This window comes from Vanellus vanellus (genome assembly GCF_965231255.1).
Source record: "Vanellus vanellus genome assembly, chromosome: 11".
NCBI classification, from domain to species: domain Eukaryota; kingdom Metazoa; phylum Chordata; class Aves; order Charadriiformes; family Charadriidae; genus Vanellus; species Vanellus vanellus.
The window spans coordinates 11,579,995-11,607,949 of record NC_138916.1 but is presented as its reverse complement, the minus strand read 5'-3'; the positions used below and the strand labels follow the sequence as shown (position 1 = coordinate 11,607,949).

Below are 27,955 nucleotides of genomic sequence, written 5' to 3'. Positions count from 1 at the left end.
ACAGCTTCGCGGGAGGAGCCGCCATTCCCCGGCCACTGTGCCTTTCGGTGGGTCGGGGAACCCATCCCCGCCACAGAGGCCTCCCCCGGCCCTGCCGGACGAGGACGCCGCACGTCGGGAACGCCCAGAGGCACCCGAGCTGCCGGCGGCGGGGCCGACCCGGCGCCCGGACTGCAGCTCCCGCCGTGCTCCGGGGCGGCGCGCAGGCGCGGCGGCGGGCGGGGCGCGAGGCTGCTGGTCGCGGCTGAGGGAGCTGAGTCGCCGCCGCCGCCCGGGTGAGTGGGGAGCGGCTGTCCCGGGGCGGGGGGCGGCGGGGCAGGGGGCGACGGAGAGTGGCGGTCACGCTGGGGCTGTGGCGGGGGTGACGGGGTGGGCTGCAGCCCTCCGCCGCCGCCACAGAGCGGCGGGAGGGGCCGCGGCGGCGGCGGGAGGAGGAGGAGGAAGAAGAAGAAGAAGGGCCCGGGACCCCAGCGGCTCACCGGGGCGGGGGTGGGGGGCACCGAAATCTGGGCTGGTTCTCCGGAGCGGAGAGGTCAGGGCTGCCTTAGCGCGGAGCTGGAGGGCGCAGGGCGGGGTGTTGGCATTGGCGGGGGAAATGCGGGTTTCCAGCGGCGGGTTCCCCCGCCGGCCGCGGTGCGGGGCTGAGGGGGGTCGGGGGTGTGTGTGAGGGGGTGTGGGGGGGTGTGGTAGTGGTGTGTGTCTGCTGGGGGGTAGAGGGTGTTGGTTAATTTTTTTAGCCAGCACCCAACTTGGCTGTGAAATCCGTGTAACTTTTAAAAACTTTGCCCCTAGATCTGGTTAGCATTAATTGTTTCAACTTGCTATATGTATATGTCTTCTACAAGTTATAAAGCGTGCAGGTTGCCTGGCAGTTAATTACGGAAGAAGGCTTTGCTGGCACGCCGGTGGCTGGCAGAGGGTTTGTGCTCGGTAGCCCCAGGACCAGGCCTGCACCCCGGCAGGGAGCCGGCCACCAGCGAGGGGTGCGATGGCCAAGGCCCAGCGGGATCCCACGCACCTTGGTGCACCCTGTTTTCTGTATTTCCTGAGAAATACAGAAAGCCTCTGAAAGCTATCTGCCTGTTTCTTTGCGGGTCGGCGCAAGTCATGTTGAAAGTCGGCACCCTTCTAGAGAGGTTGCTTTATGCTTTAAATATAAATATATATATAAATAACATATTGAATATGTCCTCAGATCTAATGTCTTGCTACTGTGTCAGGTGTATAGAGCTTGAAAAACAGCTTGTGATGTAGGGGAGAACCTGAAATGGGAACTCTGAAGTTTTCCCTAAGTAATGTAATGGGAATAAAGCAAATTTCTTTTGCTGTCCCATTCTAGGATTGTAAGTTTCACCACTTTTCTGTAAAGGTTACAAATATCTGAATGTTTCTATAAATGTTCAGTAGCTTGCATCTGATAAGTCTTTTTGAGTGAAATGCCTGTAGGCAGTTCCTCCAGGATATACTGTGTGTCAGTGTTATGGGCAGTAGTACATCTCTATTGAAGAAAATCCAGGTATTGTCTGAAAAAAAAGTGATGGCAAAGCTTCTCTCATCCTGGCCAGGCTGTAACTCCTGACGCAGTGGTGCCGCCCTGCACGTTGGGAGAGGGAATGGTCTGCTGGAGTGGTGATTTCTGCCAGAGGAGCTTCTCAGGGCAGGCAATACCTGTGGTACCTGGGACTTTTAGCTTATCCCAGCCTCGTATTTATTTGGGATCAGAACACCTGCCCTACAGCTAGTTTGGTGAGCACACCTGGAAGTGTCATGGAGATGGATGTGCTGAAATGCCACCTTCTGTGCTGCTGGGGCTGCTGCTTCTGTGCCCCATGCAGCTTGCTGAATGCGTGCTTTGGGGCTCCTGGGTCTTTTGGCTCTACTATTGCCTGGGCTGGATGGCTACGTCCACACGGCCCTGCAGCGTGGGTGACTGGTTCTCAAGAACAGGCACGCAGGAGTAAGTTTTTATGGGACAATGCCAACTTGGCAGCTTAGCCATCATTCAGAGCACCCTGCCTGCAAGGTAGCTGTGTCCTAGTTCTGTGTAGTTGTATACAGGACATATAAAAGAGCAAAGTGGGCTTTGTCTGGTTCCAGGTGTCCTCTGATACAGAGGAGCAACTGTCAGGAACTGGAAATATGATTTCTTTTGTCATGGAAGAATCTTCACAGTCTGTGTAGCTACTCCGCAGTAGCTGTCTTTTCTCCTCCACTCCCTGGACAAACGTGAAGTTGGGGAAGCTCCGTTTGCCATCTGTAAAACTTAGTGAATTGTGTCTTTGAACAGAATGAAGCCTTGGGCTTGTTTTTGTAGGAAAATAGCCCAGAATAGCTATTCCTCACTGCCTGGAAAACTCAATTTACCCTGACAAAAAGCATAGGCAAAGATGAGCTGCCACCTGCTGGCTCCGTAAAGCTTTGGGCTAGGAAATGTCTGCTGGTTCCCTGAGCAAGAGAACGTGGTTCATGTACCCTACCCCAGGCTGGAGGTTCGAAAGTCTCAGGTGGGCTCTTGAGAGCTTTCTGCTAAGAAAAGCAGCATTAGGCTGTTCAGCAGAGGTATTGTGAGGTGTTACAAAACCATCCTAAGGAACCTGCTGGGGTTATGGTAATATTTATATTTACTCATTTTCCTCCCAGTTTTGGTAAATAAAGATAGCTCTTTCAAGTGCAGCACATTCTTTTTAAGCAGTTCTGCATAATCTCGCACACTGGAAAATTAAATCATTGCCATCATATGTGTTCCCTGGGGAAACACTCAGATTAGGCTCCTCCAGGCAGCTGGATGTTGTGGGGCCCTGACTGGTGCAGGAATGCCGACAGCCCTGCGGAACCCCCTGCTCTGGACCCCCCTGCTCCAGGTTGGGTTCAGCCAGAGGCTAGGTGGAACGAGGCTCCCGAGGAACAAATGAGATTCAAGTGAACTCTGCGAACGTGCTGGCCAAAACCGGCTTGGTTTGTTTTTCATGATGTCACTTCTATTTTAAAATCCAAGTTACGGAAACCATTTACAGTGGACTTTAACAAGACTGTAGTTTCCTGTGGGCAAGATATTTCTAAAGAGTTACTCCTGTTAGGGACCCAAGAAATTGTGTTCTTAAATATATTAGAAGTTTCTGGGGGGTGAATTTTTGAAAGAAAATCAGAAGCTAGCTGGTTTTAGAATCTTTTGGTTTTTAAAAATACACTTTCAGATAGAAAACCAAAATATTTTAACTTGTAGTTAAGAAGTGTGTGAAAGCTGCTTGACAGTGTTCCAGGAGATGATTCCGGTAATTATAAAATGGCCTAAAGTAAAGTTACTGCTGTCTTCTAATTTCTTTAGTTGTTCATTGATTTATCAGATGAAGGAATGATGGCAAGATTTTTGCCTTTGTGATGTCCAGCAGAATATCTTCATTTCTGATTTTCAGCTTAGCATACAGAGAATTGACATTTGATTGATTGGAAGTGCTGGCTTTGTTTCCATTTCCCCAAATGTTTCTTATGGGACTGTGAAGTTTCTAGAGTGAAGAACTTACTTTACCTTCTAGTTATATATATATCTGAAAAAAGAGTACTGGCCCTTTCAACTTTTAATGTATGTAATGTTTTCATGGTAAACCTAAGAAGGATACTTAGAACTAGCTCTGCTCATCAAAAAAGTGCAAAGTATTTGCAAAGCCAAAATTGATGGTTATAGTTTTGCCTATGATTTTGCAGTAAGATGTGCCGCAAATATTCAGTCTAAATAGCTGCTGCTTCTAAAAACTTGTAATTTGTTACGCGTGTATCTTTCTCTGTGCCGCACTGCTACAGTGAAGGATAGAAAGCAAACAGAGTAGCAAATGTGTTTAATGGGAGGTGAGGGGCTTGTTTGATTAGATTAGGGCTTCAGCTGGCCTTTATGCCCTTTTTAGGCAACGAGAATTCCTGACACCATGTTTTAAAACCTGATTTTTAGCGCGTTATATAGGGGTGCCATATAGGCTGTGGTTTCTGTTGTAGGGAATGTTTCTGAAAATCGTTACCAAGCAATCTTTATGTAGTACAGACATGCTAATCAGTGCTACCATCATAACTTTTTAAAGGTGTCTCAAGTTAAGTATGCTTTCATATTTTAAATAATACCTTTGATTGACAGGTATTACAAAATGTGTCCAAAACTCTCTACATTTAGATTTGCCAGGCCACGTGTGATTCTCTTCCTCTTGCTGAAATGAAGACTGTTACAGATATCATAGGGTTTGTTGCTCTGCTGCTTTATTTTTTCACATTTTTGTATGTGTGAACACTGTAGCTCAGGATTGGTAATGGCTACTTTAATCATATTACAAAAACAAGTGAGACTAAGGGCTATGACCTGAATGTTAATTAACGTATTATAAAAGATGAGTAATTTTCCAAGGTAAAGCATACCAGTGCAGTAAATAAAAGGTAATTAATTCTGGGTGACAGCATTATACAGTAATTCATGGAGAGGAAATACAGCTTATGCGAATGTAATGTATGGCTATGCAGTGCTGCTATCTGTAAGAGTAAGGGGAGCACTATTCTGCAGTATGCTAACTATTCTGCTCCTTATAATTACCAGTTAAAACTACACCTTTTAATATTTGAATGCAAATGGCCATGCAGAAATGTGGTAAATAGCAGCGTGTTGATGTAGGATTCAGACCCTGCAGCCTGGTCACAAACAATGCTGCGTAATCAGCTGCAGGAAATGTTTTTCTCTTATGATAGTGTATAATGGCTTAAACTGTAAGGAAAGGGAAAACATTAAGGCTCTTTGAATGAGAAGTTTGCATGCAGATTGTGAGGCATCTGCTACAGCTATCAGCTAATTGTCCTTCAGCTGTTATGCACCTGGAGAAACAAATACCATGAGACTATGAAAGGAGGTGGCACTAGACCGTAGAGACTCTCCTTTGGTTACTTTTGGAACACGGCTTTGAAAAACATAGGTGTGCTACCCTCTGCGTTTCCTGCAGCCATTAAACCCTGATCTTCTCAGCTCTGTCACCTCTTGCAAAAGGTCCATGCTCTTCCAACAGCGATGGGCTTTAGTTCAGAGGAAGCCAGACACCATTCTTTAGACATAATTTACCATGACATTGAGAATTCCTCCTGGGTTTTGTTATGTTCTACAGAACTTCAACTAAGTTTGTAGTTCAGATCAACTGTGGTTTACAAGTAAGCTCTAGTGTTTATATCAGTAATATTTTTTAAAAGCAGACATTCTGAAAATAGCTGTAAATATATTCCTCGTTCAGGTGTAGATGTTGGTAGGAACTGAAAATTTACCGTTCTTGAAAAGGCAGTTGTTAAAACCAGATTTACTTTACTAGTAAACTTGCCTGAATGGCATGGATGAACCTTTATGTGCTCGTATGTTCGGTGTCTGAATTAAAATATCACCATATGAAACTGACAGCCAGGGAGACCTTTCTTGATGTAAACAACTGAGGTGAAGGAGTCCTGTAAGCAAGATTCCATGGTATAGTATGTATATATGGCCCTTCTTTTCCTTTTACTTAAGAGGCAATAATTTTAAATTGGTCTGGTTTTCAAGTACAGTGTAAGTGCAGGCTTGAAGTAATGTGGTTAGTATATGTGGTGTGAGCATCTGAACTGTAATGTGGGCTATTGGAGAACAAATAACGTTTGCTCTTTGTCTGATCTGTGGTGAGTATTTCTATAGAGCTGAGAAAGGGGTTAGAGAGGCTAATAAGCCTGAATCTATGCGTCTAGCTTTTGCTCCCCGAGTACATTATGGACACTCTTGCTCACTTACAGTCATTCAAGTTACCTTTTTTGTGTGTGTGCTCTACTTGAAGCAAGAATTTGGGTGAACAAAAGAAGAATCCCAGAACTTCTTACAGAAAAATGAGGGAAATCAACTTGTCTGCTTCAGCACTATGATTAACTGTTTGTTTTTTCCAAGCCAAATGCTCAAAAATTGAGACTGTTAGAATAAAGGCTCCCTGTGCCCTCCTTGTCCATGAGAAGTACTATATAGACTGTGCATCTTTTGAAGGACCCACATTTATATAATATTTAGTGAGCATTCATGAGGTCTGTTCTGTATTTTAAATATTTTTTTTTTTTTGGTAGTAGGATTGACTGGAGTGCTGCTATTTAGTAGCTGTATTCCTAAGGCTTTTATCAAGGTATTTTAATTTTCCTTGGAAAGAACAGAATGTTACTTCAATGGTAATGCTGTAATTAACTTGGAGGCAAACTTCCTTTGTTCCTTCTGCAGGTAATACACAGGGATATGAGTCAGTAATAACCAATTAGCTTGTTTGTTGTGGAGTTCTCCTTTACTGCCCCCAAACAGCAACAATAAAGACATCTTAACTCTTCTTTTTACTGCACTGTCGGTAAAAAATGATGACGTTAAGCTGGACTCATAAATACTAGGTATAGTTGGTATCTCCTACCCTGCAGCCATCCCTGCTCTGTGGGAATTATGGCCTTGGAGTTCCCATTGAGAAAACTGGATTCTGGCATTCATCTGAAAATATATATAGCTTAACTACTGATGGAAAAGGGCATGGCAGGACAGGACTCTTGTCAGGGAAGCAGCAAGGTGTAGGCAGCTTCCAGGCACTCTTTGTCTGTTGTGGAATAACAGGTAGATATGAATACAGGTGAAAAAGCTTTCCTTTCAGAGGTGTATTTGAAGGTTGAAGATACTTTGTAGTTGGGATATTTTCCTTAACTATGGTTATTTATTTTTTTTTTTTTAATAGATCTGGTTAAGAATAAGATTTGGGTTTTGAAGTGTTTGAGCAACTTGCTACTGCCCAAGTCATGACGCTCCCATTTCGAAAGGACTTGGACAAGTACAAAGACCTCGATGAGGATGAAATTCTTGGCAAACTTTCGGAAGAAGAACTGAAACAACTGGAAACTGTTTTGGATGATCTTGACCCTGAGGTAAGTATTAGCCAAGAGAAGTTTTATTTTTTTGTTTGCTCAGAAACAAGTCTGAAATAAATTGAAACCTTTTTTCTTTACTTGAACAGTATACTTTTGGACAGAGGTTTTCCTAGTCTGCTAATGATCTTATTTACAGATATATATGTGTATATGATGTTTCAACTGTTTATTTCCTGTTTACAATGTGAATGCAACTGCTGTAGAGGAAAATGGGTTGTCAGGAGGAGCTTTCTGGGATTTATTTATAATTAAAAAATTGCTCTTAGTCATGTTCTTGAAAAGAAAGTTTATTTAGAAAGGCCTGTTTAACTTTCCTGTTTCCAATGTTGTCTGGTAAACAGACCTTTTGTATCCTTTTTTTATTTTGTTGCTTCTGCTGTTGGAGTTTGATGAGAGAGGGAGGATGCTAACCTCTGCCAAAGATTCCTGGTCCTGTAGGTAGTCTGTATCTATTCCTGTCCTCAAGGTGACTTTGCAAAGAGGAGGCAAATAATTGCTCAGCTCCTGAATGATTATGTCAACATGGGGTATTGAATAAGGAATGTTTTAGCTTTCTTTTATAAAGAGCTGATTTATTTCTTCCACTGATACTGCAGCTAATGTCAGAGTCCAAGACTTGTGTTTTCATTTCCTGATTCTCTGTTCTTGCTTTAACAGGACCAGGATTAAGTTTAAGCTTGATGTTCAGGTATCACTTAGAAGAATATTATGATCACCTATTTTGTTGCACTGCAATGTATTCCTGATATTTTAATTGGCTATGGCTTTATAGACATTTTAACATGGAAGAACTGGCAAAAGTGATGGTTGTCTTTTATGACAGTCTGAATTTCTATACCTTCTGTTCTTTCCATACTAATGGCCTCCTTTTTTTCTTTAGTTGAAATATGTTGATGATAGCAAAAAACCACCCCACTTTGAGTCAGGTCAAAAGTAGAAATACTCTGTGATAAATGCCGGATAATAGTATAGGCAGTTGTCTTAAAGACTTAAAAATACATGGATGTAAGTGATGTAGGAAGCAGTCTTCTTGCTGAATGTCTAAACTGGAAATAGCTGAGTTTTATTTACTACTCGTTTAAACATTGTTCGTTCTAGAAAAGAAATGCAAAGTAACTAGCAAGTCTAGTGATGAGAGCTATTGTACTTAAAGAATTGCTTCAGTCCTATTCAGAGTGCAGTGTGCTCTATTTTTAATTATATTTTTGGTATCTAAAAAATAGATTACCTTGTGTGTCGTCCCCCCCCGCCCCAAAAAAATGAAGTTGGCAGGGAATCAAAGATTGCCTAAAAAGGATGATGTATCAGGTTTGAACCTTGGGGAGAGGGAGGAGGAAGAGGGAAATGAAACTAAACAGGTGTTCACTCAGGCTTTCTAAGCTCTACTTGTTTGCTCCATTTTGTTTTGCAGAATGCGCTCCTGCCTGCAGGCTTCCGACAGAAAGACCAGACTGCTAAAAAGGCTTCAGGTCCCTTCGACAGGGAACGACTCCTTGCATATTTGGAGAAGCAGGCTCTTGAGCACAAAGACAGGGAAGACTATGTGCCTTTTACAAGAGAAAAGAAAGGTAACACCACCCTTTCCAGTGTCAGTGGTTATGAAATCTCTGAAGTGGACTAGCCAGAACTACTGTAAACCAAAGTTTATTGAAGCACTGGCAGCTCTAATGCTTTTTAACTCATGGCGTTTCCAAATGAGTGCTACCGTGCAGAGGCGGGATGCTTCCTGTTGAAGTGTTTTGTGGTGCTGGGGCTGGTGTGCTGTTTGCATGTCGCACAGGAAGGAAGTAAGACTCAAGAGATTTTATCAAAGATTGCAAAGTTCTGATGGGGATGGTATCCTTAAAGTAAGAGCTACCCCTGATTTGTGTCAATAATAACAAATGCTGTCATTGTGCCTGTGGCTTGTGCCCTGTGGTGCTGAGTACAGACAGTAACATTTGTAGTACTACGTTGCATTTTAAAAATAGCAGTAGAATGATGTTGTGGTAGATACTCGGTAATGTTCAAAGGTGTCGTAGGCTGACAAGGCCAGGCAAGTGGTGTATGCAATCATGTTGTCTTTCTAGTATCCTTACTGAGAGGTTTAATAAGATTGCATAGTTATTATTAACTAATTACATAGTTAACATCTCAAGAAGCTTTGAAATCTGGCAGTGGTTTGTGGTCTAAAGACCATGGAAACATTGACCCGATGAGTGGGCACATTATTATAAATGAGTGGGATTTTAAATCTTTGTTTTGGATCTAGTTGTCTTGTTGACTTGATGGGGAAGCATTTTCCTTTTCAGGAGAAAATTAAAAAAGAATGTGCATCTTAAATGTCTTAAGAGTATATTTTAATTTTTTTTTTCCCCACAAAAGAAGAGTTACCAAATGTATTGTGCCTTACTTAGCACTATTTGTAGGGACAGAAACTCCTAGTTTCTGTGCTAAACACATGCATAGGAGGAGGCTTTTAGCTGTCACCACAGTGTTTGTGTACTGCTTGTGAATCCTAGCTTGTCTGAACTGTCCCCAGCAGCAGGGCAGATCTGCTGCAGTAAGAGTTCAGTAAACTGTTTGATAAGTTGTATTCCAACTGCCCAAGATGAACAGGCTCCTCTCTTCTTAAGGGCTTGAAACCCTTTAATTCTACTTAATTCTCTGTTGTGAATCATTGCTTATTTCAGACTTGAGTCTTCATTCATCTACTGAGTTTGTATATATGACTGTGTGGTTTATATTTGGTGAAAATTTTGTTGGGGGTATTTGTGTTTTCTCTGCCTGTACCAGATAGCTGTTACTTGATAACATTGGTCTCTCTTTTTCTTGAGGTAACAGAGAGATTGTGACTTTATAATGTGCTGCACTGTATATGATGTGCTACTTCCTTAACACACACACACACACCATGTTTTGCCTTATTTGAGTAGGTTAACACCACTTTTGTTGAGAGGTGATCACTGTGATGCTCCTTTGCTGACAGGAGAATGGCAGTTTGCTGGCTGAATCTGGAAGAGTAACTGAGTTAAAGCAATGTATTGAATGTAGAAGGCAGTCAAAGGTACCTATAGCAGCGGTACCCTTATAGTACCTCTGCTGCTGGAAAGTACCTGTTGATCCTGTGTTTGGCTGTGTAGTGTGCCGCTGCTTGCTCCCCTCTTCTGCTTCTTGCCCAACGTATTTGCTAATATATGTTGGAGATGGCCTAATGGTTTAATGTGATTGAGTTCAAGTATATTCAAGCCTCGTAGCTGTTTTGGGGAATCCTTTGCAGCTGGGCTAGCTTGTACACCGCTGCTTCAGGATGTGAGGCTGGGCATGGAGGATTTGCTCTAGTTAGTACTTCTTTTTCTACTAAGTACCAGTGCTCCATTCAGATAGGTGGTTCTTTAATGTCAGCTTATGTATACACGCACACAGCAAAACTATTTGTTTGGGTAGATAAAATCTGTGAGAATCATGTAGAAAAACAGAAGAGTCCAGCTGTAATGCAGATCTTGGTTGAGAGAGATCAAATGTCATTTCCTTTATGTAATAAAGTATTACTAAATAGCAGTCTGTCTGGGTGTTTGGGTGTTGCAATATGTCATACCAGTTTAGTTAGTAAAATTTCCTGTATCTCTTAAAAAAAAAAAAAGTAAAAGAGTTGCTATTTAATAACTTTTTCTAACATTTCTTTTAGTACTATAGAAGAAGAGAAAATAATATGAAAAATGAAATGTAGCTTACCTTCATTAAAACTAAAAATGTGGAGACAAATGTTTGGTATGGAAATTCAGGCTGTGTTAAATGGGTGGGAGGAGGCAAGAAGGCTAAGCTCATTTTGTAGTAGGTGAGGGATAAACTTTTCTTTTCCCTTCATGAAAATGTTATGGTTCAGCTTTCACTTGCTGCCATGTTTGTGGCAATTTTGCACAAAAATGGCAAACCTGTGCAACTTAATCTTTTAAATCAAGAAGTCATGATCTTTATCTAGATGTAAAACTTGGAAAGGGAGTGGAGCAAAACGTAATACTTGTGTAGGATGTTCTTTATCTAGAGGGAGCTCTTATCCTGATGTGCTTTTCTTCAATACTAAGAAAAAAACAAACCCAAACAAACAACTAAGCTGACTTACAACTTTTCTCTTTGGCTAGATAAATGTATTAAGGAGAAATGCTAACAAATTGTGGAATAAGGGTGGTTGAAAATCTTGCTTGATTGTCCTGTTAATTCAGAAGAAAACTGATAATCATACCCTTCATATCTAGAGATTTTGGGGGAGACAGATTGGAGTTGCAGCTGTTTTCTTGGTGCTATTTTTGTGGGTCAGGCTTTGCTAAAATACTTCTGTGTCTCATTGCTCAAACTTGGTCTAATTATGCATTTAATGGAGTAAGAAGGGGAAACTCTATCCTTCTCTTTCTTTTTCCTTTTACTATTTTAGTAGAACTGATGATCTGCATGGTGATTTGGCCTGCAGGTTTATCAAAGAAGCCTACCCTGAGTTCGTTTTAAACATCTTGGCTTGCTACTGATTCTGGTAATCTTGATTCCCTACTACAGTATAAAGGAAAATCCTCTCTTCCAGTTGTCCTAAGTACCCCATTTTGAGGTACCATGTTATTAAAACAATGTTGCATCTCTTTCACTGGTAGGTAACGTGATTTCTCCAAATCTTTGGAACCTTTTTATGCTGTGAACTATGAAATGTGGAAGATCTGAAATCATATAAAGTGTTCTGATGTAGCGAGATGAACAGTGCTAAAGAAATGTGAAGCTTAACAATCCCTAAATTATATTCTATTGCATTTTTCCAGTGCCTGACTTTGTTTCTAAAAGCATCCTTAAAAACACACTTTGTTTTTAAACACAATTTAATGACTTAAGTCACATTCTGTTCCAATTAAGTGTTGAACCATACAGTAAATCATTGTTCAAGGGATTCATGTGGTAATAATTTCAACAAAACTAGCTTTGTCTCAATCTGTGGACGTAAGTATGTCATAAAGATTTTACGAGGCATACTGCAAAGTGAAGGATCTCTCATCTAAACAGTGAAGCAAGGCTTCAGGGCTGGAATCTGTTGCCCTCAAGTGTGTTCCATGCATCTGACCAAGTCTGAGCAATGCTCCTTGCTTCTCTTGGAACAGCAAAAGATGAGAGTTATTGCACCTGAGATAAAAACATATCTAACGTCAGTAATGTACTTTGTGCTGTATAGTGCAAGGCATTAGCAAATTATTATGTAAACCAAGCTTTGCATTTCTAGCCTTTGCACTCTCCTAATTGTGGCTTTCTCTTCTAGCTCTCCCTCTGCATTCCTGCTGGGGTATGTTTGTTCTGTGTAGATTTGCATTTCATGTAACTTCTACTTTAATGTTGGGTGGTTTGTTTTTTTTTCCTGCTCTATCACCCAGAAAATATTGTTAGGCTGAAACAGTAGTCACCTTGCTAGAGCTCTTTTGGTCCTGCCCTGCTTAGTTGTTGCTCTACATCACCATTTGCTTGTGTTGCCACAGGACTTGGGATGCTGTGTTCTCTGTTTGCCTTTCAGTCACTGGTCTTTAAAGGGAGTGTATTGCATGTTGTAAAATGAAGCTAATATCCTGTAGGAGCTTTGGAGAAACAACTTGTCGAATTGACATTCTCCATACAAGACCACTAGAACAAAATAACGTGTGATACACTAGCCTTAATGCAAAACAGTTTTCTAACTTGCTGCTATGTGCTCTGCAATCAGATAATGAATAACAGTGCTGTCTCTGCAGTAAGACACTGAGGAAGTCACTTGTAAGTTTAATGAAAAAAAAATAGTATTGAATTGTGCTTAGAAGTAAATTGATGAATCTAAGTCTGTCACATGGTAAGAACTGGTGATGGATGAATTGTGGATTATATCAGTTTCTGGATTGATGAAGCTGTAAGGAACATAAGGTGTATGGAATATATCAGATGTTGCTTGCTCTTTGTGAAGACACTGATGAGACAATCTTGTATTCGGTTGTCCTCAGGTGACACTTGATTCCTTTCCTGCAAACAGAGTACCGCAAAGTAGATTTTAGACTTTTCTGATCTGCAAGTCGTGGTCACTTGCTGCCTGCTAGCATGGGGGTAGGATGGCAGGATATGTGAGAATAGTACCAGCAATATGCAGTGCATGGCCACACTCAACAGACCTGATTTCTACAAAATTTTCAATCCCACCTTAGATACTGTGATTCTGTGTTGAAATGCCTGGGGCACTTCAACACACATCATGCAACATTTCTGCCTTTTGAGCAGTATGATTGTGGGGAACTTGGAACTAAAAGTTCATTCTGTAGCAAAGAAAGCCTGTGAATTAGTCCTGGGATGTGCATTGTTTAACACATTAGCTAAAGGCACAGAAGACCTGAATATATAATTATTACATAAATTATGTGGACATCTCTGAAATTTGCCTCTTCATGTTGTAATGCTTAATCTTTGCAGTATCCTTGTTGGCTGAAAAGGAGGATGTCATGTTCCTTCATGTGATCAAATTCCTGCTATTTGGAAACATTCCACTTGAGGGCTGAGAAAGCTATTTATCTCATGGGCTGCACAGATGTGTAGTCTTTTTTTTTTTTTTTTTTTCTTTAAAAAAGAAACCAACTTACATTAGTAAGGGGGGAAGGGAGTTGCCAAGCTGTCTTGGCAGCAGGCCTTGAGTTAGATCATTGTCCCCAGAGACACAGGGGTCCTATCCTTTTTGAAGTAAGTTTGTCACTAGAAGTGGGGAGTGGGGAAGGACCTGCTTTCGTATGTGCATTGTAAACCTCTGAACTCTGGGCTGGGATGAGATGAAGCCAATGAATGCGAGATTATATACACAAGGGTGTGACCTGTTTTATAACAAAACCTGCTCCTGACCCAGTTCATGTGACTGGAGTTGGCTGCCATTAACATTTCTGGAGGGGAGTGGCTTTTAACATTTCTACTTTAATAAGAACTGAATATATATTGGTGTGTGTTTGGGGTTTTTTTAAGTTCTCTTAAGAGTCAGGCATGTATGAAGAAATTTAGTCTTACGTTTAGGAAGCAAATGTTTAGAACCAGAAGTTCCTAACCTATGAATTTAAGAAATACTTAAAGTAATATCAGGAAAAGTAGTTCTTTTTTTGTGGGTACTGTGTGATGAACCAGACAGGAGGCTGATCTAGGTTGAAATACATTTTTACAACTGAGGTCAGTTTTCTTCTCCCACTGGCTGCCTGCTGCACTGATGCTGCAAACAAGATGACATGAACAAAGGCTCAGGTGCTCAAATCATGGTTTTCTTCTCTTCTCCTTCCTTGTACTCTGAATTCCGCACTTTTTTACTAGTCTGTATTACTGAGGGAAAACAATGCAAACACAGCTAATGAAAGGCTTTAGATCGTGTGTAAGCTGTTCAGAGCGTTTCATGGGTTAATGAAATCCTCGTCAAATATTCTTATATCTCTTCTGAGAACGAAAATTTAAGTTGAAAGTTATTCTCTCTCCAGTAGGTGATGCTGGTAAAATAAAATGGGGGTAGAAATGTACTGTATTAATTATATCAAAATAATCTTAAACATTTACTACCAAAGCCTTCATTTATGAAGGTTTTATTTTAATCCTGAATTACCACAAACATAATTTCTTTTGCACTGTCCATCAGACCTGAAGTATGGGTGGTACTGCATGTCAGCTCCTTTCGGCTACTGTTTGTAGTCAGTACAGTTATGTAAGGAGATTTATTTTCTGCTTCTAAATATGGTTAATGACCATTTATACAACTTTCCAAAGAGATAGCAACCCAGGAACAAAAATACTGTGTTGCTACCAACAGATCTTGGTCATCAGACTGTGTTGTCAGAGAAAAACCTGATAGACTTTGTAATCTGTGCTAGCTGTAATGCATTAAGTTCCTTTAAAAAGAAAATGAACCACAAACTATTGTAATCTAGGATGGGAATTTGGAGAGAGAGAAAAGGTGGATGGGTTTTGTTATGCCTGTATCTGCTGTAGGACACAGGAGCTGACTTCCCACAAGTGGTGAACCCAAAATCCCGCTTTGTTGGAATTTCCCAGAAATAAAACTGAAACATCCCTATAAAGCTTCTTGTCACCGGGAGGTATTTAAAAATGCTAAACTTAGTCTTAGTCCAAACATGTAACAAGATACACTTGTATGCAGTATGAGGGGAAAAAAACCCTTAGGCTTCTGGCTTCTGCGGAGCTGGTCTGATTCTGGTGCACAGTGGGTTGTCATTGTGTAATTGGAATGAGCTAGTATGGTTCATGTGTGGAAACAGTTTTAGCTATGAACATGGAAGAGGGCGGGCTCCTGAATTAGCACTGAGATGTCATAGGAAGGTTATCGACACCGCTTCTTACCCTGGGAAATAACTAAAGGAAGTTGGAACCCCTTTCCCACAGCTCTTGCTGCTGAGAGCTCAGGCAACTTGGAAAGTTTGGAAAACTTTGAATGACTCTTAAGATTAGATTCACGGTTTTCTAGTTGTGATTTATTTCTATCAAATGCATCAGTTTTGTTCTCTCATACGGTACCGGAGCTTTTATTTACCACGTTAATTTGTCCTGAACCTAAGTACCCATTGCCTCTCCTGGGTTCTTACCCAGCGCTAGACTTTGTTCTGAAAAGCCAATTCTAAATCATTCAAATCTGAACTGCTTTCAGAATAACTGTTAGAATAGCTTTCTCACATTCTGATTTCTTACCCTAAATTTTCAGCTGGAGATATATGCAGGAATTATGCTAACTACAGACCTCTATTTATAATGCATGTCTGCTAAAATAACTTTTCCCATTACCTGTCTGTAATGATTAAAAAGTTGGTGCAGAATATATTAATACTGCTCCTTTTCCCTTTGAATCTGCTGTGACCTTTCTAAGTATCATTTTAGAAAATAATGTCATTGGCAGAGAAATCTGTTATCTTTTGTGCTGTCCACAAGCCATGGTTTTGTCAAGCAGCTCTTTTTTACTTCAAAATTGCGTTAATATCTGAAATCAGAAATATTGTGTATGCTGTTAAAACTGCAGTGAATACTCAGGTCCATGATTTCAGATGATTCTTTCATATTGTATTTCTCTGACGCATTCAGATTACAGTTCTGCCTAGGTCCCTTTCTCCCCTGAGAGGATATCGGTCATTATTCTCTAGCGATAGTAAATTTTCAATTTTCCTTACAGGCACTTTTTCTAGGCTATTTAAAATGTAGAATGGAGGTTTATACTTTACTTTCTAATACTTAGGATAAACAAGTAAGATTGGAGTCATGATACAGACTCCTGAAGATTTGGAGTAAGTAATGTTATATTCCTGTTTATGCTCTTTCTTCATCTCTGACTTTCAAGAACAACCAGAAGAAACCTCATTCCTTCATGATGTCCTTGGTGCTCTTCTCAGGATTTACTAAGTGTATTCCTTGAGTATAGAAAAGTTTGAAGATAAGCAGCTCTATAAGGCAAAGTAACATCAAACTTTCATTATTTTTTTTTTTTTTTACTCCAGGGAAAATATTTATCCCCAAGCAAAAGCCTGTACAGTCTTATACGGAAGAAAAATTCTCTCTTGATCCAGAACTAGAGGAAGCCTTGACCAGTGCCACAGACACAGAATTAGGTGACCTTGCAGGTTAGTTTTTTTTGAAGTATGTACGGGCTGGTGTGTATTTGGACAAGAAAGATCTATAATTAATATGGTAGTGTATTTGTAATCTGAAATGTGACTATATGAAGTTGTAGCTGTGGTAGAAACTAGAACATGTTATATGCCGGTTTGGTTGTAGCGTGTCATCTTTGTTGATAATGTGATAATTTATAGGAAGGTAGATTATTTTGGCCTGCATAAGATATGATTTTCAAATTCAAAACCTTTAAGTTCGTTCCTCTGGCTGGTTTTTGTTGTCTACCCTACTGCTTTTTCTTGCCTATAAGAATGTGTTGCTATGTGCCTGTATTCCTAAAGCTTCAGTCAAGAATTTTGTGACTGAACTGCACTTTTAACTTCGATGCTTGAACCTGGTGAGGAAAAATCTTTATAAGATGTGAAAGCCAACTAAAAACTCTATAATTAATTAAATTTTTTTCTATTTTTCTTTAAATTATTAAGAAATAGAATGGCTTACTGTACTGATAACTAGGTGTTTTACAAACATCAGTTATTATTTAAAAGAACTCTGCATCTGAGCTGAATTATTCAGGAACAGTAAGATTGGGGTTTTTGCTTTTTCTTTTTTTCCTTTTACAGCTATACTGGGAATGTCCAACTTGATAACAAACAATCAGTTCTGTGATGTAGTAGGAAACAGTAATGGGATTGACAAAGACAGCTTCACAAGTAAGTGTGTACGCAAGTGCTAGATAAATGAGTTCTTTGTACTGCATGTAGTTACTATAGCATTAACTATTTTCTGTTGCACTAGCATTCATTATAGACTATTCAGTCTTGAATTGGAAATGTGCATGTCTAACACTGCTAATTGAGTTCTGGCAAGAGTGGAATTAAAATGTGTCTACACTAAAATCTATTCTGCAGTTAATTCACTTTTTGGCCGATAAAAGTAGGCATAAACGTGCATTTGTGCATGTTGTTTTTTAGGTTTCATGTTTGTATTTGTAATTCAACTCCTATATGCTTTCTGAAAAATGCTAGTGTGCAAGAAAAGCAGAAAGGTCATGAGGACCTTTGGAAAAGAACTGAACTTCATGAAAATATGGTCAGGAGAGGATGGTGTGCTTTTTGGTTGGGGGAAATATGTAAAGGCTGATGCAATGATCTTTAAATACAGTAAATGTTTAGTATGTGTAACATTTATTTACAGTGAATGTACATGACCTGTTCGATTACAATTAAATGCCTTTTCAGATATAGTAAAAGGTGAAAAAATGTTGCCTGTTTTTGACGAACCGCCAAATCCCACAAATGTGGAAGAGACCCTGCAAAGGATTAAAGACAATGATCCCCGTCTTGTTGAAGTTAATCTAAATAACATTAAGGTAATTACCTGAAGTCTGCAGTAAATGCGCTGCTTTTTCTCAGTAGAAGACACTTCAAGCCTTAAAACTGTAATAAGAGAGCACGATAGGCTTATTTTAAGTACAGCAGCCTTTCTGCTAAATGTTGCAGTGCGTATAATCTCAGAAACCTGGAGCTAAACCGATAAGCCATCTTGGTTTCTTTTGCCAAATGTGTATTTAAAATGTCTTAGATTTTCTTACTACCAACCCAGATTTCTGTTGTTGCCAAGTTGGCGACAGTTCCAGCAGTTCACCATCATGGAGTTAACTACTACTTTGACTCCTTTGTCCTTGATGAAGCGATGTGCTCTCACTTACTGCTATGGCAAACAAAGTGATATTTGTACCTGACATCCTTCTGATTCTTGTACCAAAGAGCTGTCGGCAATTAGGGCTGCTTCTGCTCGTAAGTGTAACAGTTGTGTTTTTAAATATGACTAAAGCTTTTGCATATTTGCCTGAGAGAAAACAGAACTGTAGCACTCCTGATGTACAGTGCAGACCGCTGTGACAGGCTGCTAGCTGCAGCCTCGCTAGCAGCCTAGGCTACTCGTTGCCCTTACTAAAGTATGAAAATAAAATACATGGTTTAAGAATATGGTACAATAGAGAAATACTAGCCAAAATAAATGCCTAAAAGGGCAACAGAACAAAATTGTTGATGTATAAGAAACTGAGAAATAATTCTTATTAATTATTATGTAAAGTTATTCCTTTTACACTTGGGTACTACTACACTGTAAAAATTAGCAAACTATAAATTGGCAAATTCTGGAATTATTCTTAATAGAACACGGTGAAACCATTAGCATTTCGTTCTCTAATTTAAAGCTCTAATCCTTTTAATGTTTGTGAAAGGTTAATTTGATACTGGTAACAGAATGTTCAGTTCATGTAAATTTTGCTCAGCAACAGTTCCAAGTCAGCGAAGCGTTTTTTTAACACTTCTATTGTGACAGTGGCATCAATGTAGTAAAGATGACTTTGCTTTATAGAATTTGCTTTATAGAATTGGTGACTAACAGCCATTGCATCTTACCTATAACTTTGCTACACATGTATGCTGGTACTGTGAGTCTGCTGGAGACCTGTGATAGTTAATATTATAGTATGTTTTGCTGTAAAGAGAATAAGATAATGGAAGAAGTTGGGAGGGAGGGGATAAACTTGTGTATCTCAAGAGAGTGAAATGCTATTTTTATTTCAAGAACATACCAATTCCAACACTGAAAGAATTTGCAAAAGCCTTGGAAACCAACAAGCATGTAATGAATTTTAGCCTTGCAGCCACCCGAAGCAATGATCCTGTTGCTGTTGTAAGTACTCTTGCTAATGTGCTTAAGTGGGGTGCAAGGGAAGTTAGGATGGAAAGACAATGGTAAGGGATTGAATTCAATCCTGTTTAAATATTTAGGGATCAAAATGATTAAACTCTGTTACGCTGTAAAGCGTGTTTTCTTTAACAAACTGTTGTTGTATCAAAGTTGGTAAATGATTACTAGTTGACTAATATGCAGCAATGTGTCAGATGTATGAGATGAGTGAGAATTCTTTTTTTCCAGTCCCTTCCCCCGATTTCTCATTTTGCTAACCTTCTTCCTGTTTTTCTTTCATTACTAATTGTTTAATTCCTGATGTTCCTTCCATGACCCAATAGTATATTGAAAATTAACCTTAAAAGAAGCACATTTGAGGACTGATAAAGTTCACATTCTGTTTCAACCAACTAGAGTTTTAGTTGAAAAAAGTTGTAAAATACCTGTTTCACTGATCTCCCTGCTACCAAAGATTGGCTTAAAGCATCAGCATATAAAGCATAATATTAGTTAAGGTATCTAGTTGGACGCAACTGAAACCTAAGAATTTATCATCTGGTCTTGTATTTCTTATGTTAAATCAAAAGCAGTACCTTATTTATTTGCAAAAAAAGAGGTAAGAAAACATCACTAACTGTTTTGCCAGGACAATCCTTTGCATTTGTTTTAATTTCAAATTAGAAAGAAAACCAGTTTGAAACACTCCATTGAATGAACAAATGAACATTTGAAAGCTTTGTTGCGGGTCAATTAAAAAGTTCCTTTTCAGCAGAACTGAAATATTTTAATAAAAAATCTATAAAGGCTGGTTTTCTCAGATGTGGTTTTGATACAAAAAAAAAAAAAAATTACTGTCATAAAACCCATAACGTTTAACCTCAGCAGGTACCTGTTCTTGTTTTCTTCTTTTCTCAGAAATAAGACCAGGTATATGCCATTTCCATAAGAGTGCTTTTAGCTACATGCTGGCAGGGTGCTTACAGCTTTGAATTTTACTGCTTCCTACCAAATCTGTAGACACAAGCATTTTGAAAGTCAGATCTCCCGTTTACAAATTAACCATATCTAATTCTCCTTTCAGTTGACTAACGCCCTTTCTTTGGCCTTTATTTAGCAGCTTACATTACTCATTGTATGCTGTGAAGGCTTACAAAATGGAATCAGTCCAATATGCTAATTTCAGACAATTTATATTCTGTGTAGCTTTTTAGTTTGTAACAAGAGAAAGACAGGCCTTTTCTTGACTAAATACTGTTAAAAAAGGGAATGTAGGTAATGCCTCGTTGAAGACTCATTTCAGTCTCAAATACTGAGTGAAAACTTGCGAAGTTACACTACGCATCTGACAACCTGTTGCTCCTATTGAACTAGTTAGTGGAAATGGTTATTGCTGTGTCCTATGACGTACTGCACCAAAATTCAAGTTTAATGATGCTTTCTTGCATTCAAAGGCTCTTGCAGATATGCTGAGAGTAAACACAAAATTAAAAAGTTTAAACATAGAATCAAACTTCATCACTGGAGTTGGAATTTTGGCACTGGTCGATGCACTGAAAGACAATGAAACATTGACAGAGATCAAAATTGATAATCAGGTAAGTGAAGTGGTGGTAATGTAATTAAAATCAGTCTATCCTAGTTGACTGAATATTTTTAGAAAGCAGCTCGTGATAAACTTTCAAAAATATTTTACTTCTAAATATCTTAACCCCACAAATAACTGTCCTTAAGATTCTCAGAAGCGACCAGTTGAAGTTGATTCCTGGTCACTTCTGTGCTTCCTTGTGCTTTAAAGTGCACAAATGTATTTCATGACCTTTGCCTTTTTGATTAATCAAATTAAGCTAAGTGTTTATTGACTAATATGATGAAAGTATTTCGATGTCTTTTAGGGTGAATACACATAAGCTCTTTTGTCTTTGCGTACCTTTTATTTTAACAGAGGCAGCAGCTGGGCACAATTGCAGAAGTAGAAATTGCCAAGATGCTTGAAGAAAACACCAAGATCCTCAAATTTGGATACCATTTCACACAACAGGGACCTCGAGCCAGGGCAGCTGCTGCTATCACGAAAAATAATGATTTGGGTAAGACCTGTCAGTAGAGAGTGACTGTTAAATGAATGTGTGCGTGGCACAGGTTTTAAAGGTGTCTGTTTTTTCTGCTTTTCTGTTCATATAACCAGGATAGCAAAATATGAGTAGATCAGTTTCAGGTTTCTCCTGTGCTTTACTCCTACTCTTCTTTTGCTGCTTGATGTTCTCCTCTTTATTTTGTTGCAGACTGTTCAGGTGTATGAGTTGTAGACTATGCTAAAAATCCTCAACAAGAACTTTAAAATTCCACTGGACTTGTGGCGAAGGGAGGGAAAATAATAGTTTGGATTGTTCAGTTTTATTCAGATACGATTTGTCGTTTGTTTAAAAGCAATACTTAAAATTAATAGTGCAGGATGCCTTCTTCGATGCCAGCACACCCAGTCTCATTTGGATTGCTCAAGTAGGGAAACTAAACATGCTGTCCTGTGCAGAGACTGGGACTGGATCATCTCTTCCTTTATGGTTCTGTTCACGCACAGGCACTTTCCCAGCCTCTCAAAGGCAGCTGGTAGCAGTAGCCCATTTATTTGCTGCAGTAAGTTTTGTTGGAGCTCATCTGTTAGAATCCTGCTTAAATGGACCAGTAGAAAATTGGTTAATAATATGCAGATTAATGGAAATAGTTTGTATACTAATGTCAAACACTTGAAACTCTCCACTACAATAAGAGAATGTGGTCCATGTATTTAAATAGAATTACATTTTAAAACTCCATTTAATTAAACTTTTTTGCTTTAGGGGCTTTGTGGTAAGGATTGCACATCTCATCAGCATGAAAATGGGCCAGGCAGTTTAGTAGTAGTAGCAGTAGTTCAGGGATATGTTGGAGGGAGTGAAGTAGGAAATTAGAATGTGGTTTAAAGACCTCCTTCCCCTCCGAGTAAAGCTTAAAGTGGAGGAGAATAGCTCTGAAAAAGATGGAGGAGGAGAATAGAGGACAGAGAGAGAAGAAAGGCACTCAGACACTGCATAACTGTTCTCAAAATAGATTCTAAACCAGTTATTCTTATTTTTTTCATCATAATGCTTCAGGTGTCTCTCCTTTAAGGTTTCTTTTTTCACTAGTTCTCATTTTTGTGTTTGACTGTTGGAAATCTATGTTTCTATTGATATCTTGCCTTTTTTTCCTTTACTTTCTTAGTCTGGAGTATGCGAGTAAAAGTCTCTGCAAATACCTTTTCATCTCTCCAGCCCTGAAGCTACAGAGACAGGTTACTCTGAATACCCAGCTGGGTATTGAGCAATGAAAACTGAGATGTTCACACTCTCTTATTTCTGTCTTTGTACGTTTCTTCTAAAAAAATAAAAACCAGTCTACATCTTATTTCTCCCTTGTCTACACTGTGGCATACTAATTCCCTTTCCTTTGCCTGAAACTGTACATGTTGCTTTTAACTGCATGATTGGAGAAGTCTAAGGATGGAAACTCTTCCATCTGTTCTTGCAATTTGATGAAAGCAGGTATGCATAACTTCTGTCACCGATGAAGATGATTTGGATTCAAGTGGAGATAAGTCTATGGGTCGCTCTCAATGTGAGCCGTACATTGGCTTTGTAAAGAGTAAAAATTCTAGTGTGATTCTATTCTGATTGTTTATTTAGACTGTATGTAAAGCATTACTTGAGACAGGAAGAGGGAGGGGAAACAAAACAGCGTTCCCCTGTTATTTTGATCTGTGAAGGTAAAGAAGACCAATTCAAATTGCAAATATCTGTAAAACTACAGAATTTCCAATTGGTGAATGAGAGAACAGAATCAATTTCTTCTTACATAAATGTGCTTGCTCCACTTTTTTTAAAGAAAGTGGAGGTCCCCCTATGTAATTTCTAAGACTCTTAGCCTCGTTTGTTGTGTCTACACAGAAAAAGAAAACACAGTTTGATAGGGGCAAAAAGAAAATATCATTAAAAAATACTATAAATATTGAGCAAAACTCCAGTCATTCAGTCAATGTTGCATATTCTTGAGTCTAAACAGCATGTGGGTTTTTGTGATTTTATTCACAAATTTTTGTTGCTCTAGCATTCTCTGACAAATGAATATTTTTTATTAATAAATTGAATGTTTTAGGCTATTGAAAGTGACATTTTTTTTTTGCAAAGTGTATAAAAAGTATTAGATATACTGTGAAACTCTCATACTGTTTCTTTTGAAGCCATGTAAACTTAATTCTCCACTACTAGAAAACTGCAATGTAAAAAAAAAAAAAGAGTACTGGCTAAATCTGTTTACCAAACATAAAATTATTCATGTTTCCTGCAAGTGTCTCCTCACAAATATTTGAAGCTGTTCATGAATAACACAATAAGCACTGCTAGAGCATAAAATGATGGATAATACTAACTGTTAATTATCTTAAGTTGTATTACGTGAAACTTCATGTGGCAAAGTAGGGAACTGCTAGTACAATTCCCTTAACTGTTATGTTGCAGAAATATGAAAATGATAATTTTCATAAACGATAAAATAGTAAAACTTTTTTTTTCTCTCTTGCTACAGTTCGGAAGAGAAGGGTTGAAGGAGACAACTAGTAGATCTTGTTGTCAAAACTGTGTGAAGACTTCAAGGGTTGTCAAGGCACACTCATCACCGTGGGCTTGGGCAATCTTGGACTACATTTACCTGGGTTAGAAGGGAAAAGACTGGAAACCCCATTCCTTTTAAAGCAAAGCTATATTAATAATCTGCTGGTATGCATCACGTTTTTCAGATTGAGACACAGTAACTGCACCAGTCTCTGTACCATAGTTTTTGGTTGTTTTTTTTAAGAACTTTTTTGTATTTCAAGACTTCGGCTGTGCTTTCTACTAAAAAAGTAATTGCAAATCAATGGTATAATTGTCTGTAGTCAAAGAATGGGACATTCAAGATCATTGGGTGGATAATGACCCAATTGAAATGTTTGTTAGAAAATCTGGGGGTGCTTATTTACATGAAGGGGTATGTATATTCTTGAAAACAATGCGTTAGTGATAAGGGATTCTTCACACAACAGTTGGACTCATTGCGTAGAGCTGTTCAGCCTTGTTCATATGCACTGAAGAGAAATCTTTCACAGCTATCTTATTTGTAATTTTGCTTTTTAAATTTTGTATTAGTTCTTGATACTGTGATTAAGTTTAAAGACATCACTTTAAACCAAACAAAAACAAATCGGCTAAGGACTTCTCCCAAGAGATTTGAGGGACTAATAAAAAAGTGGAAGCCTTGCAAGAAAAAAAAAAGAAAAAGGTAGGAGCCTTGCAAAATGACAGTCTTTCTAAAACGTCCCATAACTGTATCTTACTCTGCATCTAAACTGGATGTGTTTTTAGACTGATTTCATGTGTTCATCAGCGTTATTTAGTTTATATTCTTTGTTTAAAAATCCTTATCTACATTCATAAGTATCGATTTCTCTAGAAGTAGTGGATGTGCATTTGTTAAATTCTGCATAATTCTGTACAGGAAAAGCAGCCTTAACTGTAAAACCAGTGTCTAAAGTTGCTGGCAAATGGAAAAATTCCTTTTTTTCAAGTGGTTGCATTAAGCTATTAGTACTTCATATAATTCTATCATTTTTTAATAAAGCAATGAAGTAACACTTTTAAGAAAGGATTTTTCTATTCTACTTACATCTTGATGTTGAAACACTACATAAGACATGCAGAAATTAACAATATGCAGTGTCAAATCTGTATGGCATAGTAATTATTAAAGTTCTGTATCTATGCAAACTAATAAGGCAACAAGAATCACTTCAACTTCTGTACATAATCACAGTAGACCTCCTTGAAAAAATATGAAAATCTAGAGGCTTTTTGCTTTAGGTCTGTTTGGACTGTACTGTACTAGTGCTCAATGTTGTCATGAGATCATAAACTCAGAAAAATGCTCTAAAGGAGTGCTCGGCTATATTTATAGCAACAGAGAATTCAACTGACAACTGCTTTCATCTAAGGATCATAATATGGTGAGCATTTTATGTATAGAGAAGATATTGGACTGAGATTTTTGCATCAGGTTGTTTATACTATAAAAATTTAACAGAGCAGCTCTCTGACACTGTGCCCATGTTGTAATTTGCTGCACATCTTGTTTTGGATCTTTAAAGATAGCCTTTATCCTGGAGGTGTCTTTGAATTTTACTGCAACTGTACAGAGAATTTTAAACTATAGTGCCTTCAATGAGGATGTATATAACTGGTTTATACGGAAGAACATGTGTTTTCCTATTTCAAAATCAGCCTTTTTTTACAATTACAAATAAATGTGTGCTCTGAAAAGCAAATCAGAATTAATTCTGTTAACACCAAAGCCTATACATACTGTAACTTCAAAACAACTAGAAGTGATCTGACTAATAACAAAAAGGGCTTCTTTTGGTTTTGGCTTTTGTAAATTTTCAAGAACTCTTTAGATTTTGAAATTTAAGTTCTTAGGTAATAAATGTAAAGTCACAAGTTAAATGTCTTTTTACAGACAGTGCTGTATAAACGTGGCCAAAGCATGTCACGTGCTAAGTTGCCTAAAGCTGTACCTTACTTTTTATTTGCTAGGCACCATAATCATTTTGTGTCAAAAAGCAGGCTGTAATGTCTTCCTTCATTTGTTGAAGGGCTGCATGTTCATGAAATCTGTTCACGTATTGTGATTCTATGATGATTTATTTTATCATTACTTAACAAGATTGGCAGTTATCTCCTACTTGAAGATGAGGAGAAAAATGAAAGGCTGGATTATGGAAATGATAGCCCAGATCCCTTCCTTACTTTATTAAATCAAGGTTAGCTGCTTCATGATTTATATTCCAAACAATGGCAGGGGCTTTTAAGCTCCAACTCTCAGGTGTCCTGTCACAGATGATAGTAATGGACTGTAATAATTGGTTTGGGTCTGTAGACAGCAGCTAAGTATTTGACTGCTTGTTGACTCTTTCAGGACAGATATCTGACAGGCTGGGCGCAGAAAACTAGTTTAGTGGGTTTTTTTTTCAACCAGAGGAGTTTGGCCCTCCAAATTGTTGCAAGACATTTGGCATGGTGCATGGAACAGTTACAACAGTCACTTTTGTGCCTACAGTATATATCCTTTTTGGAATAAATGAAGGAATTCTGTCTGTAGTCAGGAATCATAAACCAAAGTCTGATTTAATGCTATCAGGTGTAGTGAGATCTTGTGTATGACTTACCACTTTTGCACTCAAAAAAGTTACTACTTTGATAACCAGCTACCATAAACAAGGTCTTTTTTTCCAAGAGAGGTGATACTTTTTTCTTCTTGATTATTTTCAAGGCTTAATGCAGAAGTCAAATGACCACATGTGTTGATTCTGTTGGTTCTGAGCTAAGCATGGAAACATAGCATATATTCCAAAGCAATTATCTATTTACTGTTGTATTTTAAAGAAATAGCCTAATTCTCTCTACAGCTTGAGTAATACTGTTTGTAAGCTACAAACGAGCAAGTGTTCAATTTAAATTTCCATTGAGGAAACATGAATTGAGTGTTTTAGCATATCAGCACTATATGCTGTCAGATTGTAAACCAGTAAAAGTTTTGGATGATTAAAGTACTGTATACTTGTGTTGTGGTTTTTCTGGTTTGTTTGTTTGGGGGTTTTGTTTGTTTTTTTTTTTTTTTTTTTTTTTTATGTTGTACACTGGCTTGCTTAAAGTTGATGCATGTGTTTATTTATGTCAGACCATTACTACTTCTCCAGTCAGAAAATGATTGACCAAATGGCACTTCTGGAAGAAAAGGGCTGCCGATGTGGAACTTGATTTTCACACAGCAGGTGGCAGAAGGATGTGCAAGAGCCCATAAAGAGTGACAGGGTATTGTCGTGCCTGTTCAAACAATCAATCAAAGGAGTGGGGTGGGGCACGAGGCTGCTTTGCGCAGCATTATTTCAGCCATATTTGGCAGTGGGGAGGGGTATAGATAAAATGGTGACCCCTTTCTGAGACACAGTGGGTCAGAGCCTTCTGCCTGCCTTCCACCTGAGCACTTCAGTGTCTCACCGACAGAATTGCAGAATCCTGGAATGGTTTGTGTTGGAAGACATGTTAAAGATTGTCTTGTTCCAACTTCCTGTCATAGGCAGGGACTCCTTCCACTAGACCAGGTTGCTCCAAGCCCCATCCAACCTGGCCTTGAACGCCTTCAGGGATGGGGCATCCATAACTTCCCTGGGCAACCTGTGCCAGTGCCTCACCACCCTCATAGTGAAAAATCTCTTCCTAGTATCTAATCTAAATCTCCCCTCTTCCAGTTTAAAGCCATTACCCCTTGTCCTATCACTACGTGCCCTTTTAAAAAGTCTCTCTCCAGCTTTCCCGTAGGCCCACTTCAGATACTGGAAGGGGCTGTAAGGCCTCCCTGGAGCCTTCTCTTCTCCAGGCTTAACGACCCCAACTCTCAGCCTGTCCTCACAGCAGAGGTGCTCCAGAAGCATGTCTGGGCTAAGCTCCTCTCCCCTCCGACGCCAATGGCAGACAGGAGTTGTGTCTAACGCATGTGTGGGCCCCGAGCCTGGAGCTGATGGATGACACGTATATAACCCAGGCGGCAGCAGAGCAGGGTGACCTGAACTCGGCAAGTGTTAGGAACAGGAATTTAAATATCTGTGAAGTAATGC

The 27,955-nt window shown here is 39.1% G+C and overlaps 1 protein-coding gene across 1 annotated transcript; it reads left to right on the top strand.

Moving 5' to 3' along the window:
• Window positions 1-251: 251 nt before the first annotated feature.
• LOC309676517 (tropomodulin-3-like) lies at window positions 252-26,902 on the top strand. The gene is made up of 10 exons (XM_082489075.1): window positions 252-275; window positions 6,735-6,921; window positions 8,336-8,492; window positions 16,413-16,535; window positions 17,151-17,240; window positions 17,769-17,899; window positions 19,129-19,236; window positions 20,688-20,831; window positions 21,179-21,323; window positions 23,836-26,902. Exons 2-10 carry the CDS (start codon window positions 6,796-6,798, stop codon window positions 23,865-23,867), a joined length of 1,056 nt encoding a protein of 351 aa, XP_082345201.1. The 5' UTR covers window positions 252-275; window positions 6,735-6,795; the 3' UTR covers window positions 23,868-26,902.
• Window positions 26,903-27,955: the final 1,053 nt, after the last annotated feature.

Coding starts and splice junctions, on each gene's coding strand:
- LOC309676517 (XM_082489075.1), top strand. CDS start 6,796: ATGACGCTCCCATTTCGAAAGGACTTGGACAAGTACAAAGACCTCGAT. Junction 8,493..16,412: donor TTTTACAAGAGAAAAGAAAG/GTAACACCACCC, acceptor TTTTTACTCCAG/GGAAAATATTTATCCCCAAG. Junction 20,832..21,178: donor AGATCAAAATTGATAATCAG/GTAAGTGAAGTG, acceptor TTATTTTAACAG/AGGCAGCAGCTGGGCACAAT.